The sequence below is a fragment of the Festucalex cinctus genome, chromosome 12, assembly GCF_051991245.1.
Source record: "Festucalex cinctus isolate MCC-2025b chromosome 12, RoL_Fcin_1.0, whole genome shotgun sequence".
Lineage (NCBI taxonomy): Eukaryota > Metazoa > Chordata > Actinopteri > Syngnathiformes > Syngnathidae > Festucalex > Festucalex cinctus.
Window position 1 is genome coordinate 8,455,938 of NC_135422.1, and position 16,854 is coordinate 8,472,791.

General features: G+C 40.2%; 1 protein-coding gene across 3 annotated transcripts in view; it reads left to right on the forward strand.

Annotated features, from left to right (window-relative positions):
• Nucleotides 1–16,854, forward strand: part of evla (Enah/Vasp-like a) — a 35,715-nt gene that overhangs the window by 8,591 nt on the left and 10,270 nt on the right. For all 3 annotated transcript variants that reach the window (XM_077538992.1, XM_077538991.1, XM_077538993.1), the window contains exons 2-4: nt 12,197–12,365; nt 13,428–13,608; nt 16,068–16,125. In XM_077538992.1, coding sequence (XP_077395118.1) covers nt 12,197–12,365; nt 13,428–13,608; nt 16,068–16,125 — 408 coding nt within the window. The remainder of the gene's footprint in view (nt 1–12,196; nt 12,366–13,427; nt 13,609–16,067; nt 16,126–16,854) is intronic.

Here is a 16,854-nt window from a genome sequence, read left to right on the forward strand (position 1 = left end):
TTGATTTGCTGTCTAAAGAAGAAATGATGGCGAGTTGCCATCTAGATGAAGTCGCGCTATAAAGCGTCCCTGTTTGTTTCTCAAGTGACCTCTTTGCAAAATTAATTGTCCAGTGCTCACCCCTGCCCTAAAGGGTCCTACAATAATGAGCCATGTTTTGATGGCCCTGCCAGTATTGCACTGGCCTGTTTATTATTTAGGTTTATTGTAGGACAGAATCTAACTGAGTATTTAACCTTTTAATAAGGCTGGGTATCGATTCTAATTTCCTCAATCGATTTGATTTTGATTCACAAGAGTTCCGTTCGATTAGATTTCAATTTTTCCTGATTTGATTTACCTCAGTTCACTCCGATATCAATTAATTATGGAACATCAATTATTCTTAAAAGTCAAGGACATGATAAAAACTCCACACATATTAAGTTCCAAAGTAAATTTTGTGGAGGCAGTAACTGGTCAAATGATTTATTTATTTAAGAAAGTAACACGTGTTATAATCACTTAAGTGTTACACAAACATTGACATCAGCAAGAATGAGATGAAAATATTTTCAGAATTCTAATTGAATAATTGTAAATATAAACTTAAAATATTCAGAATTGTCTTAGAGTGTAATAAGTCGTGTCTTTCATAAATTTAAGAAAATACTTATAATTGAGAACCTCACGTGCAATAAATAAAAAGGAGTAAGAGAGTGTTGATTTATTCATTTTTATTGATTACATTTTGAGTGTCCCCTTCGGGCCAGTATCAGTGAACTTTAGTTGGGCAGGCACAGCAATGATCTTGGAGCTATGTTCCAGACCTGCCAAAAATAGGTGAAAACCCACAATTTAGAGAAATTGTTTCAAAAACATATTTTTTCTTTAGCGTATAAACCTTAAAATATACATTCACATTTAATTGTATTAAAAAAAACACTTTTTACGCATGATATTTTTATATGTATTATATGTATATATTTTTTTTGCATAATTGCTGTGTCGGACATGTTATCATTGGCAAAATATTGTGCTAGTATGCTATCTATCATGATTTGCTCTGCGATTCCCACCATCCATCTGCCACCCCCATAAAAAAATAATAGTGTCGTGAAATGCCCATCCCTCGTGTGGATTTGAGGGGGGGGGTGGGCATTAGTCTGTTTGAGATGGATATGAGGTAATCTCCCCTGGGTTAACACAATGACAGTAACACGGCGTTTCAATGACAACACACTCACACGTACACACACGGTCATCTGTTTTTAGAGCGACATCAGGCCAGTCAATGACTTCATCTGTGCCGCCTGTCCATCCGTCGTTTCTTTGTTGCCGGATGGACATTCATCACTCTCGTTGCGCATGCTTCACTTGGACAAGTCCAGTCTTTTTGTCTTTTTGAAAATTTACAATGCAGGATTTCTAGCAGAGGATTAGCATGCTTTTAACAAGATTTTTAATAGGGTAGAACAACCAGCCAGTTTCTATCGCATACAGCTGTTGACCAAAATGGACATCCAGCGGGTGCGGGTGTTGCGTTGCGGCCTCCCTCAGAGCGTCAGCGACTCTGGACTCTTTTACAACCACATCTCCGGCAGGTGGGTGCCAGCACTTTGTTTTTTTGCGTGTACGCTCGCTATGATGTCCAAGCCAGAGACATGGAAATGGGCTTTGTTAGATTATGTGCGGTTTTCAGGCAAAAAAAAAAAAAATGCCGTGTGCAAAGAGAAGTATTGTGATCGGCCAACAGCACAGAAGGCAAATCTTTCCTTGTTGAATTTAATCAGAGCTGAAATACTAATCTATAATCTTAATCTGTCAAACTGTTGTTTAGCCAAAGAAATGAGGTTATTTTGGATTAGCTATCGTGTCCGGATCATTTTCTTACAAAACTGTATTTTAGTTTATGCATTGACGGTACGTTCATACTCTGTGTTGTTTTCTCGCCGCCATCCAAGTTCTGCAAAATGCAGCCTGAGTAATGGAGCCATTCTAGCAAGCATCTTCTTCATCCCAAACACTAGAGCATATCTTAATGGCAAAGTCTCTTCATACATGTTTAATTCACACATGTATTGAACTCAGCAAGGCTTCTGGCTATCGCGGTAGCATTGAGAGCCAGTGGCCGTTTGCTTCATCTGGTGCTTTTTCTTCAAGCATCCGTCACAATACATCGAATGGGGGATGTAATTGTAATATATGCAAATCACCTAGACGGGAAAAATGTTATGTAGGTCACACGCTGTTGACTGTCACTGTGTGGTGTGTTATCTTTTTTTTTTTTTTTTTCGTTTTGAATTGAGCAAATGTATTGCAAACGGATGCCGCTGAGCTTTTTCACATATAACGACACAACAGGACGTTTAGCTAAGAACATAAGCACATTAATGTTGGTATTAATACCATTAAGGCCTACACACGAGAGGGCTTAGTTTCAGCCCATACACTGCACTTTATATGTATCAGCACTTAATAACACTATGGTGGAGCTCAGAGGTCACTACCTGGTCATCAGCAGGGGTTTGAAAGGCTTTGGTGATGGAATGTAGATTACGTCATGCTAAAGCTGTATGTATCAGTATATAATGTACTTTTAAGATGATGCATTAGTACACTATATGTTGCACTAGTGAATGGAAATCATTTAAGTGATCTACTTACTTTACTTTAGCGCAGGGATGAGCAACTGGCGACTCACGAGCCACACATTTGGGGTGGTCCTTGCCTCGACGAATTATTGAACATAAGAATGTTTACAGTAGCGGAGCAGTTACTTTTAAATAGTAATGACCGTGTCCATCACATTTCTCAAGAGCGCCTCCAAACCCAAAACTGTATTTCTGCATCAGAGAAGGAAAGAGAGCGATTCCTGGCCGGCTGCCAGGGGCAAATTAAGTCAAGAAATGGTGTCTTTAAGGTAAAATAGGAAGCAGATTATTTTAACACAAACCTTTCTGCCTAGTTTGCTTAGAGAGACACAACCTAACTCGCAACTACAACACCTATCTCAAAGGACACAATCCACAGCAGCATGAAATAAGCTTCCTACAGCTGGATAATTTGGTTTAGAAATAAACTCTCTCTCCCTAAGTGCCTCATCAGGGAGAGCTTCACTACAGTGTTGTGTAAATGTAACAGGGCCTTTTATGCCTCACGTTATCAACAGGCTTATTTTTCTTGCTCAAAAATGTTTATTAAAACCTGACAATCTACCTTGGCATGGAACTGGACTGCTACATACTGCATGCAGAATTTTGTTTACATTTTTAGGGGCAAAGGTTAATTTGCTGGCAGAAACGTGTGCAGCACTTCGCTCCATTTCCTGTTCTATGGTCATTCTTTTCCTCTTTTCCATAAACGATGCCCATCTGTGGTGGCACCACAAAAAAACACAGAAACAAAACACAGTGCAGTTATTTTTGCAGATGTGCACTGATCATGCGGTCTTGCTAACATTTTTCAGGAATTTGGGAGCAACTTTGGAGCTATTAACTAAAAAAAAATCCTGGATGAACTCCAATTTATTTGAGCTTTGTGGTAATCCATTTTGATTGTGCCACTATATGTCTACTTATTGTTGTCGCCTGTCGCTTTAGCCATATTGCACTGAGCCGCCATGACAGACTTGTTGTGTACTATACCGCTACATTGCTGCAATTTCCATTTGTTTCATTTTTGTTGTCGTCTGTCTTTGTTATTATAGGTTTTCTCTTTGCCATCATTAGTAACGGTTCCATTTCCTGTACTATTGATGTCATTTTAGGTATTGTAATTATCGGCACCCTTAGCTGGTGGAATTACAAAGAAACAGAAAAAAATGGGGTGAAAAATAAGTTTTCACTGCGTATATGACCTTGAGTTAGTTTTAATCGGCGTTCAGTGTGCCTGAAATCGACCATCTGTGCTGCATCTTGAATTTTGTTTGAAACAAACACGGAGTTTGTTCTCTTACAAAGGTGCAGACTTCACACTGATTTCTGGGAAATAATGTTGGCTTGTGCTGTTTTTAGCTCTTGTGGGCGTCCTGAAGCACTACTTTCCCCCTTGAGCAGATTAGAGGTCTTGTATGAGAGTTAAGTCCTGGTTAATTTAGATTTAAAGGCTGCAGTGAGGTAATGATCGGCCTGCCGTGCGCCGTCTCTAATCCTGCCTGTCAGATAGTCCGAGATGTGCCCTCCTCCTCCCCTTCCGCACACAAAAAGACATGCACTAACATGGGCAATTGGGCATCCATACTGTAACTATCCACTCCCCCACCCATGCCACACACAGGCGGTGCGCCCCCAAAAGGCCCAGCCAACCTTAGATGCTATCATCCCTGTGGTGACGCTTAACTCAATCCATGCACAGTAACCACTAAATGCGTGTGACTTTTTCAAATCATGCACTTATTGTACAGCCGCGCCATAATATTGTCTGATGTATAATTTTGTTAAACCTCTCAAATAAAATAATAGCTGAGCAGAGCAATGCCTCTTTCTATAGAGTAGACCATGATGACTGTGGAAGGAGCGTATTTTTTTCCTTTCATTGAAGCCCACTAAGGTATGAATAATCAACAAAGCTGAGAAATTTCCCCCCTCTCACTATCCACTGATTGTACATCTCTGTTAACTTCAACAACAGGCAAGATGCATTACAGTGCCTAATTACCTCCCGCACCGCCCAGGAAGTTCCCCCCGGATGCAGTCGTTGCTCCCAGCTGGCTGACTATTGTACTAGAGTTTATGATTTATTGAAGATTATTAATTATAGTTAATAATGTAACGGTCTGCTTAAATAATTAAATGTTAGGTCCCTGTTCTCCAAACACTTCAGCTCAGAAGGATAAATTTTTTCTCGACTTGTTACATGTTACTGCACGAGTGACTCGATTTAGAAGTTTTTCTCGATACAAGACTTCACTCAGCCATTTTGGGGGGTTTTGGGTTGTTAGCAACACATTCTTTTTAATTAGTCTATTACTGTTTGTTGCACTTTTTCCTATTGAAAACACATGAGAAAAAAAACATTACTTACATTTTTGTGGGACTGGGATTAATTAAAATAGTCCTCCTAATTTATATAGATGTGAGAAATTTTTTTTTGGAGTGGTCACTAGGGATGTAATGATATCCAAACATTGCGATACATTATCACGATATGAACGTCATGGTATGATAATTATCACGATATTGCGGAGAGGTTGGTGATACAAAAAAGATCACAATATCCATCCATCCATTTTCTGAACCGCTTGCTCCTCACGCTGGAGCCTATCCCAGCCGGCTTCGGGCAGTAGGAGGGGTACACTCTGAACTGGTTGCCAGCCAATCGCAGGATCACAATATTGTAGAAAAAAAATGCACACATTGAGTTCCTCCACATATTGACTCTGTTCACATTAAGCATATTATGTTCCCCTTCATCTGACCATGAGTGTGAACACAGAAGGGCCAAAACATGCCGTGTGAAAATTAAACTGCACTAAAAAAGCTAGCCACCAGGGTATGCTAAAACTGCACAAACCAACATGACTTTTTTTTAACGTGCTGCTTTTAATATTGTGACATGACGATGACAATTACATTGTGGCAGTTTTAATATCGCGATATCACAATATTGCTGTTATCGTTACATCACTAGTGGTCATATTACTGAAACAGTTGCAAGTGTGGGTTGACAAACTAGTGTGTTGAGTTCAAGAGACAGAATATGTGCAGTGTACATCCAAGAGAGTAGGGCTGGGCAATTAATCAACATTTCATCATGATTTTGATGTTAGCTTCTCACAATTATAAAAACGTACCGGTACCCTGAATGCACCATGTTGCTTGCGCTAAAGCGTGCTTCTCAATTATTTTCTGTCATGCAAGTAAGAATAAACATCTCGCCCCCCCGACTATCAATCATTTGTCTATAAAATTGTTATAAGCACAACTCTGCATAACACTGTATCCGTATTAACGTATAAGAGAATTAAAAAAAGAAAGAAATGTGCACCAACTTACAACAAAGAATAGCTTTATTAACTGTAACAGAAAAGATTTAAAGTGCATCTGAAATTCAAAAATTAAATCCTTAATTAAACTATAAACATTTTTTGACTGACCATGTCAAACCATATGTCGGCAAAATTAAATTACATAAAATCGATAAATATTAAACCATTCAAACTGATCACCAACATTAACTCAGGAGCACAATATTTAAAAAAAACCAAAAAACCTTTAACCTGCAAAACAAAAATATATAAAATGTGCTGATTTTTTATTTTTTATTTTTTGCTGTGTGCAAAGCGCGCATGCTCAGTGCAAACAAAACCCCTACAACACCTAGCGAATGCTCCGTGCGCACACTCTGCCAATAATGAGAGTGCCACTGCCCCCTAATGTAGTGGAGGTGAATTGCACTTTATTCTAGGAATGTAAAAAATAAAAAATAAAAATAAAAAAGCATGTTCTCCGAGGTCAAACACGCCCCCGATGATGGAGTCTCGCGCCCCCCTGGGGGGGGGCCGCCCCACTATTTGAGAAGCACTGCGCTAAACCAAGGACTCCCGTGTATAAGTGCGCTTTTAGTCCCTCTTCCACTCATGACGAGCTGACAGCACACTTCTGAAACTTAGCGCCTTGTTCATGAACGGCCCTCCTGTCATGAGGCGGCCAAGTGGGTCCCGGTGACTCATCCAAAATGTCGACACTTTCGTGTGCAAACCAGCAGACTAGAACAATTAGCCGCAACAGCTAATTAATTGCAACAGATGTACTGTACTCGGATGAGAGCCAGGCAAGGCCTCCTGCACCCCACCGCTCTGCTCCTTGGAAAACCCTTAGCCCTGCCAGCTTTTTGCTTCTACTAAACTCTTGACTGTTCTGCCTAATTTGGTCTAGTCTTAATGTTGATGCAGAAAGGGACACATATGTCAAACCATTTGTGCAAGCTTTGCTTTATTCAAAAGCCTGCCTGGCATCATGGCCTCCTTTTCCCTACCCGAGGCTTATTTGACACAAGGAAGCACTCAGTGTGGCAGAAGGCTTTGTGTCGTTGCTTTGTTGGTTTTGCTTCCCCTCCTCCCTGACATTTTCTTTCATTTTCATCTTCGTCTTCTCATGGGCTTCTCATCTTCACACCTCTCTCGCTCTTCATGTTGGTTGTCTGTTTACTTACATGTATTTCAAAGAAGGATACATTTTTGTGCTCATCATGTATTTGTCATGCGCTACAGAAAACAAACTGTATTCCTGTTTTGTTTTTTGTTTTCTTGCTCCGCAGGCGGTTAGGAAGAAGCTGTTACGCATATCTAAAGCTGCAATACACTGTATAGACAACAAGAGAGTGATATTCAGCTTGTCTCATTTTTGTCTATAAAAAAAAACAAGATGGAATGAATTTGTGGATTGCCTCCCTCCCACCCTTTTGTACCTCAGCCATATTTGCAGTGTTGCTTTTAACTCTTACACCACTAAAATCAAGTCATGGCTGATATACTGCACATATTTCGCCAGTCTCTCTAATAAATGCTGTGTGCCAATAAATCAGCCAGCACATCGTCAACTTTTAAGACTCAAGGGCACACCGTTGTGTGCGTTAACACAGCACTCTTCATTTTGGACTTGTTTACTGGTCAGTTGTGCTTTTAAAATGCTGTACGGGATCGTCAACGATTATCATCATTTGGATGGCACGTCTAACCATATCAGGTTTCATATTCAATCTTTATAAATAAATATGTATATATATATATATATATATATATATATATATATATATATATATATATATATATATATATATATATATATATATATATATATATATTGCACGGTGGCATAGCTACGAAAATCGGGATGGATTCTCACCAAAATTGATGCGGACATGTCTAGGCATGTGCTAATCATAGTCTAAAAATATAAGAATGAAATGCACAATATTAAACTTTTTTTATTCAAGTCATAAGGTTACCTCTCTAGTTGCCTCGTAGTGAAAAAACAGGACTGTCACCAACATTTATATTCATGTCCACATAAATATACTAATCATAGTCTATATGGATTATATTCATGTCGTAAGCGTTACCACATTCATACACTTTATAAGTTCAGTAATGAAACAAACAAATATTTTTCACATGGACGTTATAGAACTGACTGTTGAACTACGTTGCTAGCACCATTATGATGAAAAGCAGTTTAGAGATATATACATAGTCAAGTTGTTAGGATGTACACTTCCTGTCGCTCTAATGTCAGCAGGCTCTAGCTCATCCGCAACCCTAATGAGGACAAGCGCTATAAAAAATGTATGGACAGGTGGATAGCATAGGTGTACATAATGCTGTGTAGTTGTCAGTCACAAACTCTTGATTCATCCAATTAATTGAATGTCACTGACTGCGTTTGAGCAACGCATGACCTTTTTGCGATGATGCATCTCCGTCATCCATCATGCACGTGTACACCAAGCACCTCGCGGCCCAAATGTGACCGGCGTCAAACTTGTTAGCAAAAACGTCCCGCTGCCTTCTGTCTTCATTAGCGCCTTGAAAGTATCAGCATGTCTGTCACCCGCTGGAGATGTTCGCCAGTGAAATTAGACGCTGTGACTAGACGGGAACGCGTCGCTTTATTTGAGACTTGCTTAAAGCGGCGCGCTTAAAGTCCAAAAGGAGAAATGAAAGCATCGGTCCATTCCGCTGCTAACTGCTCCAGGAATAGTTTCTGCTTTTGTAAGGAGATCCATCACACTAGTAGGAGCGTCACCTTCCCCCAACTGCTGGACTGTGTGCTCTCTAAACAGGAGAGCCTGTGAAGGGATTTGAGTGTCGAACAGTCATGGGCTAGTAAACATGATGTCTGGATGTTTTTGGCTTAAACTTACCCACAGTCTCATCAATTACACAACCATTATGCTGACAATAAGGATGGCTCTATGTGTATTTTAGGAACATCTCATTTATTGGCTGACTAGTGTTTTCTCTTTGTATTTGAGGACACAAATGTGCAGCATCTGTGTTCACTTCTGCCAGCTCTCTCCCAATTGTAGAAGTCTTGTAAACAGATGAATCATCACTTTGAAAAGTCTGCTTTGTTAGCATTAATTGACAACTGTGTTGTTGTCTTCCTCCAGCAGATCATTTTCATCTTTGTGACTGTTAAATACTGTGACCGTTTGAAACGTTCCTCTGTGTTGCCTGCTCGCCTAGCGGTTTATTCCGAGAGGGCGTTGGCTCGGAGGGCAAGGAGCCCAGTGCATTCTGGTCAGTGGTCACTATTGGTGTTGAGCAAAATCGACCACAACCACAGTCTGTGGTAGCTGTTTTCTCAGAAATATTTCTGCTGGGAATACAAAAAAAACAAAACAACATTCTTCTTGTGACCAATAACTGTGAATGAATGTAAGATCACCATTTGTTGACAGTTGTTGTTATATGATGTTATTTTTTGATTCATTTAATGGTGACCAGTCCAGGGTACCGTTGGCCTTTTGCCCAAATTGCTTGAGCTTCCCATAACCCTGAACAGGGTCAGCAGTGCAGAAAATGGAATAAGATTGTGTGTTACATACAACTGTCCCGTATTATCCGGAACGCCTCGTATCTTGGGCTAAATTGTTATGTCTCGTACAGGACCTCAAAAGTCCCGTAAAATAATTCTCAATTCTTGCACGAAATGCAGCAAACGGCATCTTTGCCATTTTTGGACCACAGCTGGGAGGAAGTTGCTCGTAGCCAATAAAATGAGTCGCTGGGTGTGACGTTATGTGGAGATCTTGCAAGGTAAGAGAGGCGACTAGAAAGAGAGAGAGAGAGAGAGAGAGAGACACTTCCTGGTTTTGTCACAGCTTCATGTCGCCTACACTCTAAATGCCAATCTTAACACGTCGGCTGTGAACGTATCAGCGGGAGCAATACAAGATGTATTCTCGTACTATTTATGAACAAATACTGCGAGAATTTAGCTTGCTGGCGAGTTTCGCAATCAGCGCTTAACACAGCAAACTGCACTCTACAGGTCCTAGATCAGCTAAAACGGCAATGTCACTATGGCACCTGTCAGCCAATCACAGGCATCAGGCATCATCGCATGCATTTGTTGTAGCGGTTTATACTTCACAAGTGGCTAGAAAATAATAATAATAATAATAATAATAATAATAATAATAATGTGTAGTGTTGGCCGGTTGGTTAGGAAGAGAGAATGGATAAATGGAAAAAGTAAATTTGGTGAGTCACGCTCCTCTTTTGCATTTTATTTTTTTTGCCCCTATTTTTTAAGGAAAGAGACAAATTGTGGTTTCTTTGAGGTTTTGAATGAGGTTACACAGTGATGGCCTGCAGTAAGGCTTAAAGGGAATGTACAAACTTTGTGCATTTTGAATCTAATCATAATATACACATCATGCTCACACCACCATGACACCATGCCGTGCACCTGTCCCTTATTTCGGGATGAGAAAGTTGGCACCCCTAGTGCTCCATGTGATAATTGTTAATATAATGCTGCACAAACATGATAATGTACTGTGGTACACATGATATAGTGTACAATGATACAATGATGCACTTCACAAGTTTTGATACTACTAAAACTACGATATAGCGTATCTGTGGTAGATGAATTGTAGCGTTTTGGGGAAATATCTACTAAGACTGACCCTTTTTTATTTAGCTGTATCAAGTGTATCTAATGAAGTGTGTTGAGTATGTTGCAAGTAAAGTAACTACTGTCGTGATCTGCACGAGTGATTTCCGCCTCCTTGTGTGAACACAGCCACTTAACAGGTTACGCTCTCCTCACTCGAGTCACTCAACTCTATTCTTATTTTCGCTGTTACGCGCCCCGAGCGCTGCTCGGTGATAGCTCCGTTTGTAAAACTGCTCACATTAGCGGGCTGAAGGTGTGAAGGCCAAGAAAAGCAGAGAGGCGAAAGGCTCAAGTGTGTCTATTCACTGTATCTACCTTGTTTCCTCATAAAGTCAGAGCTGTTTGTTTATTCATTATTGGTACGTTTTCTTTTTACATTGTATTGTGAGATGAAACTGGAGATACAAGCACCTCCACTCAAGTGAATAAAATTTGTTTCGAAGTAGTTGTAAATACAGTTCAGTGCTCGAGTGTTAAGAGTGTTGCAGCTAATGGTTTATCAATCAATCCGGTGCGAGGCTCCCTTCCATCCACTAACTGCTCAAGAACGAGTGGCGATTCCACAAAAACGTACGGTAGCAGCCTGGCGTGAAGTTGTGAACGGATATTTTTTAAGTTAACGGTCGTCAACTGGAAACCGGAAGGGGAACTACACGGCAGTTGCTCTTCCTGATATAGAAGCAGATAAGATTATCTTTAATCCTGTGCGTTGGGCATGTTTATAACACTTATTTACTTTTACGTCAAGTGACAATGAGGCCGGCACTTAATGGAGACAGGACGTCTATTAGCATGGAAGCCACTATTTAAGGAAATGCAGGATCTTTTTTGTGAGGCTGCTACAGTCATTCGTTCTCAGGGGCTTGTTTGCCTCAAGACAACAATAGCAGTTAAAGAGCAAAAAGTGACACCCAGCTTTGCCTTTGAGCTACGGCATCCATTTTTGGAGGCATGTGACTTGCATCTCAGTTCTCGTCACTGTTGCAGCAATGTTTTGATACAAAACACAATAGTTATTTTTACATTGTTGGTCTTTCCATCCCAGTTTCATGTGACCCTCATTTTAGCTCTTTTAGTACAAGTCTGAAACTGGCGATGCGCTCGCAGTGATTTTAACAAACCATATCATTACCACAGACACACACACGCCCTCCTCCGCTGACTGATGTGAACATGTGTAATATTGTGTATGTGCTGTAGCACACCGCACCAAAGACCAGAAGTGTAATTTTCGTTTTTAGATTGTGGTTTCGAGCTTTTTAAAGCAAGAACCCACCCTCTTCTTGCTTTATTTAAGGCCTGACGTCACATTTGCGTGTTTATTGCTGATGAAGAGGAAAGTAACCACATACAGTAACTGCACTAAACTCGTGTTTCGAGAATGTGGAATAACAGAACAGTGCTATTAGTGCTTTAGAGCAAAAGTAAATATTGTATGTTGGATTTGTCACGTTTTATTTGAAGGCTTCACTTCACGTTACACTTTATAATGAACAAATCCAAAATCCGTTGACAATTTTAAACGTAAGTTCTCCATCTCACCCCTTCACTGACGTGCCTCTGCCCACCGTGTCCTCTCGTTGCAGCGAGCAGAGCATCTGCCAGGCTCGGGCCTCTGTGATGGTCTACGACGACGCCAGTAAGAAGTGGGTGCCCATCAAGCCGGGCCAGCAGGGCTTCAGTCGCATCAACATCTACCACAACACTGCCAACAACACCTTCAGGGTGGTGGGCGTCAAGCTGCAGGACCAGCAGGCGAGTGCGCGCTGTCGTCGCGTTCACGCTCACACACCACATTTGAGAATCGCCTTCCGAAATTCCCAGTCAGGTGTTGCCTGCAGGAGCTTTCCAACAGATGTGCGGATGAGAGATGGAAAAGCTACAGTGGAACCTCCTAATGGTCAACGCAATTCATTATGGAGGCTGGACATAACTTTGTTTGGATTTCAGTGTAATATTCTCCATTTGATAATACTTGAAATTAAATTAATCCATTGCTAAGTAAAACTGTCACCTTCTTAAAACCTTTATTAATTGTACAACAAATCCCTGCATTTTAGCAGTTCGGCATTAGTGGCTTTGCCCTATTCTTGCCTTTTCTCTTGTTTCCTCATTTGGTGAAAACCTATTGCTAATAACATTGCTTTGCTGCCATCTGGTGGTATCTTTGTGCCAAGAACCTGTTTAAGTGAGTTGTGGAGCTTCATTTAGACAAAATGGATGTAACAGAACATAAGAACAACAGCTTTTAATCATCCAGAAGACAAAACTCAATTTCATGCTTCAATTTTTAAAATGATGTATCTAATTCATTTGATTTATTGCCTAGCCCTACTTTATCACCATCTTGTAGCATCTATTGGCAATTACAGTGCAGTATAATGGCGGTTGACATCATTTGCTCGTGGATTTTGGTTACTGATTCTTGAAATCTTTTAGCAAATTAGAATGATATGGTAGCACATAGAGGCTCAAATTTGATTGGACAATAAACTCTTACGTCCATCTGTACCTACACGAAACAGTGCAGCCAAGAGAAATGTTATGGAAAAAAATAACTATTGGGAATAAGTTAAGTTCTTTAAATGAAGTTATTGATTGGCAAAACTGCTCCCGAAATTAAAATTAACAGAGTGGTTCAGAGGATGGATGGATGGATGGATGGATGGATGGATTGATTGATTGATTTTAAGCCTTGCAATTAATTAGGCCCGTGGAGAAGATCTGGCTGACCGTCCACCACTGTTGGACCCCCATAGTGAGCAATCGTTGAACATATTTCCAGTTTGTAATGTGAATTCATTTCTGTGTTCAAAGGTGGTGATCAACTACTCCATTGTGAAGGGCCTGAAGTACAATCAGGCCACGCCCACTTTCCATCAATGGCGTGACGCTCGCCAGGTCTACGGACTCAACTTTGCCAGCAAGGAGGAGGCCACCACCTTCTCCAATGCCATGTTGTTTGCCCTCAATGTGCTCAGCTCGCCTGACAGCGGAGGTAAAATGAAATCTCATCATGTCATCTTTTTGTGGACAATGCAAGTGCTATGTAACATTCCATATTTGTATGATTTATGTATTATTGCTTACTCCTGTGTTGCCACTGGCTAAGTTATTAACGTCAAGGTAAACACCATCACTTCAAATGTGCAAAATCAAAAGTATTATCTATTGGGAATTGATTGTGGACTTCCTTTGACCTCCTGGCTGTGTGACAAACTATTTAAGATATTTGCTGAATGTTATGCCGACATTTGGCAGCTCCTCTTCAAACAGAAACGGAAAATTTATCTTTTTGTGTCCTTTGTTAGCGTTGGAAAGGAATTCTTGTGGAACTCCAACTGGAATTTGGGCTCACGTTGCAACCACCATGCTTTTATCATCTCACATGAAAAATGTCAGTTAACCACCATGAAGTTGCTCTGAATGCTTCTCAGTTTGATTTGACACAACCAAGCGCTTTCAACTGCAACGCAGACTTTAAATTATTACAGACAATTCAGATTATGTTACATGGGCCTGTTTAACCCTTGTGGGGTGTTCATTTTTATTTTTCAGCCAGTTTTTGGGGGGGTCTGATGGAAATGAGTCAGTCTGAAATGTGATAAATGGACTGAAGTTCATAAAGTGACTTTTAATGTTTACAAAGTTAATGCATCTCATCACATATTTGAGAAACAGATAAACACCCCAAAACACAGATGATTAAAAATGTTTACTCCTGTACATTCCAATATTTATGATCAAGATAACAGCATTACATTATTTAATTTAGTGAGGACTTGACAAAGTAGCTTGGAACTTGTTTAACGCTTGAAGGTTATGACTTGCAAAAATATGTGACTTAATCCCGCCTCTGGTGAAAATATTTGGGAATCAGAGAACAGAAGGAGTTGGTGCTTTAATTTTGCAACAATAAATGTTGCAAAGGCAAGGTCAGAATAACAAAATGTCAACACTTGCATTCAAACACCCCATATCTAATGTAAATGTGTTGACATGTTCTGATGTGTTTCACAATACATGAGCCAAGGCCAAGGAATTTGAAAACAAAAAAAATACCGTTTTTATTTCCGGAACAAATAAAAACAGACCCGGATAACATAAATGTCAAACATCACATTTAGATCGATTATTTTTTGCTTCAAATGCCCACTTAGATGCACAGATGTTGAACTCTGTCTTACATGAGCTGTACTACCCTCTAGTGGTGAATCATTTTAAGGACAAGTGCTTCATAGATGGGCCTTTTGACTAGTAGATTTATTCCTATAGCTTACTGTGAAACACTTTATACTGTATGTGTTTTTTTTATATATTAAATATATTTAGTTGGGTGTGCTTGGGGAGTCACCCGCTGTGCATTGAACAGCCTCCGAGCTGCTCTGGTTACGAGTTATTTACAAGAGGTGTGGTGTATAAAAGAATGTGTTTAACTGCGACATCAAGCTAGACTGCCCTTGTGACTCTGATGGTGGTTAAAATATCACTTATGGAGACATCATGTCCTGGCCCTTCTTTATTGAGAGCGTTGGGGTGTGAAGTGTTCTGTTATTTGTTGCTTGCTGCTCGTCATCGGGAGCTTGAGCTAATAAGTTGACTAAATATTCTTGATTAACTATGGGTAAAATGATTTATTGATAAGTCAGTAATCATTTGTAAACATTCCTTTTTACTGTATATTGATTTCAGATTGGAGAAAATAATGAAAAGATGTGTTTTCTATAATGTTATTCCAATTTGTGTTTTCCATAAAAAAGGGGGGTGGGCTCCGCCCCTCCAAAAATCTAGAACACATGGGTGTAAAAATGAAAAATGTGCAAAATAAATCATCTCCCCTGATAAATCTGCAAGAGTGTTTTCATTCCTGGTGAAAGGTCACTTTTATTTTTCATCTGTGCGAGTTTCCCCCGCGAGTTCATCCAAAACAAGCATGATCAAGCCCTCCTCAGCTCCCTTCGGGCCCTCCTGCTCGTCCTTGACCTTCACCATGGCAACAGCCTGGCACCTTTTCCTGCCAGCAATACAACACGCACATGCATGGGTGCACAGGGCGATAATTGTCTTCATTAACACGTGCAGGTGGAGCACGCCGTGTGCAGGGACACTCGCTGCCTGGCAATTTTGCTGCTTTTGCATTTCACCTCCATGCGTTTCAATGACTTCACTTCTTTGCAGTGGAGTGTGGCTGCTGGCATAAACAAAGTGTCACTGTGGTGCCTAAACAGGAGGCAGGTGTTAACGCGTGACTTTCGTGCAGTCTTGCTCATTATGATGCATCATCTCTGTCGGCCCACCTGATATTGTCTGAGCACACTTTTTGTGGTTGTGGTGGGCTTCACTCGGGGATGTAGTGACACTTTTGTGGTCATTTACTTCATGAAACTTCAAATTTAACAAGTAAATGTCTTTTTATTCATATGTGTTGTGATCACTCGACCTCACTTTTTTTTTCAGGTCCTGTTGTTCAGCGCCAAAATGGACCCTCGTCAGAGGAGAGCGAGGCCCAGCGGAGGTACAGTCATTAGTTTTATGCTCCACACTTCATTAGGAATACGCTCTCATGAGATCCAGTGCAAAAGACGGATGAGCTGAAAACCACACCAGCTGACTTATCATTCTTATTTTATTGTATTCAAAGTCCTATATTTTATTATGTTGACTTTATATTTAGATATTTTCAAAACGAAGAACAGAAGAGCTCAAACCTACCTCCAAAAAAGATTTTCTTTTGAATTTAAAATGGCTTCCGTTATGTCATGTCACATTGTGGTCAAAGGAAGGTCGATTATTATGCCTGCTGCTATAAATAGTAAATTGTTGTTGTGGACGCATGCTAGCAGTGACTGCTAACTTATGTCACACATTAGCTGCCATGGCGACTTCTTCATGTTCAATTTGTTTTTCTTCTTCTACTTCCTTTTGGCAAATATTTTTGGTGCACCAAGTTCTTTAGCATACCTCAAAGAAGATGGCCACCAGCAGAAATGCAAGATACCTTTTTTTTTTCTTCTACTGCCTTGGCAGTTGCCAAATACTTTTGATGCATTACTGCTGGTGGCAAAAAGGTGGCAGTAATGCACAGAAAGTCACCACGGTTTGGGAATGGGGATTATAAATATATACAAGTGAATATAAGTCACAGGACCAGCCAAACTATGGGGGGGGGGGAGTGTAATTTATATTCCCAAAAATACTTTAAATATTAAAGACAGCAATCAGTATGATTCAGGGAAGTTGAAAA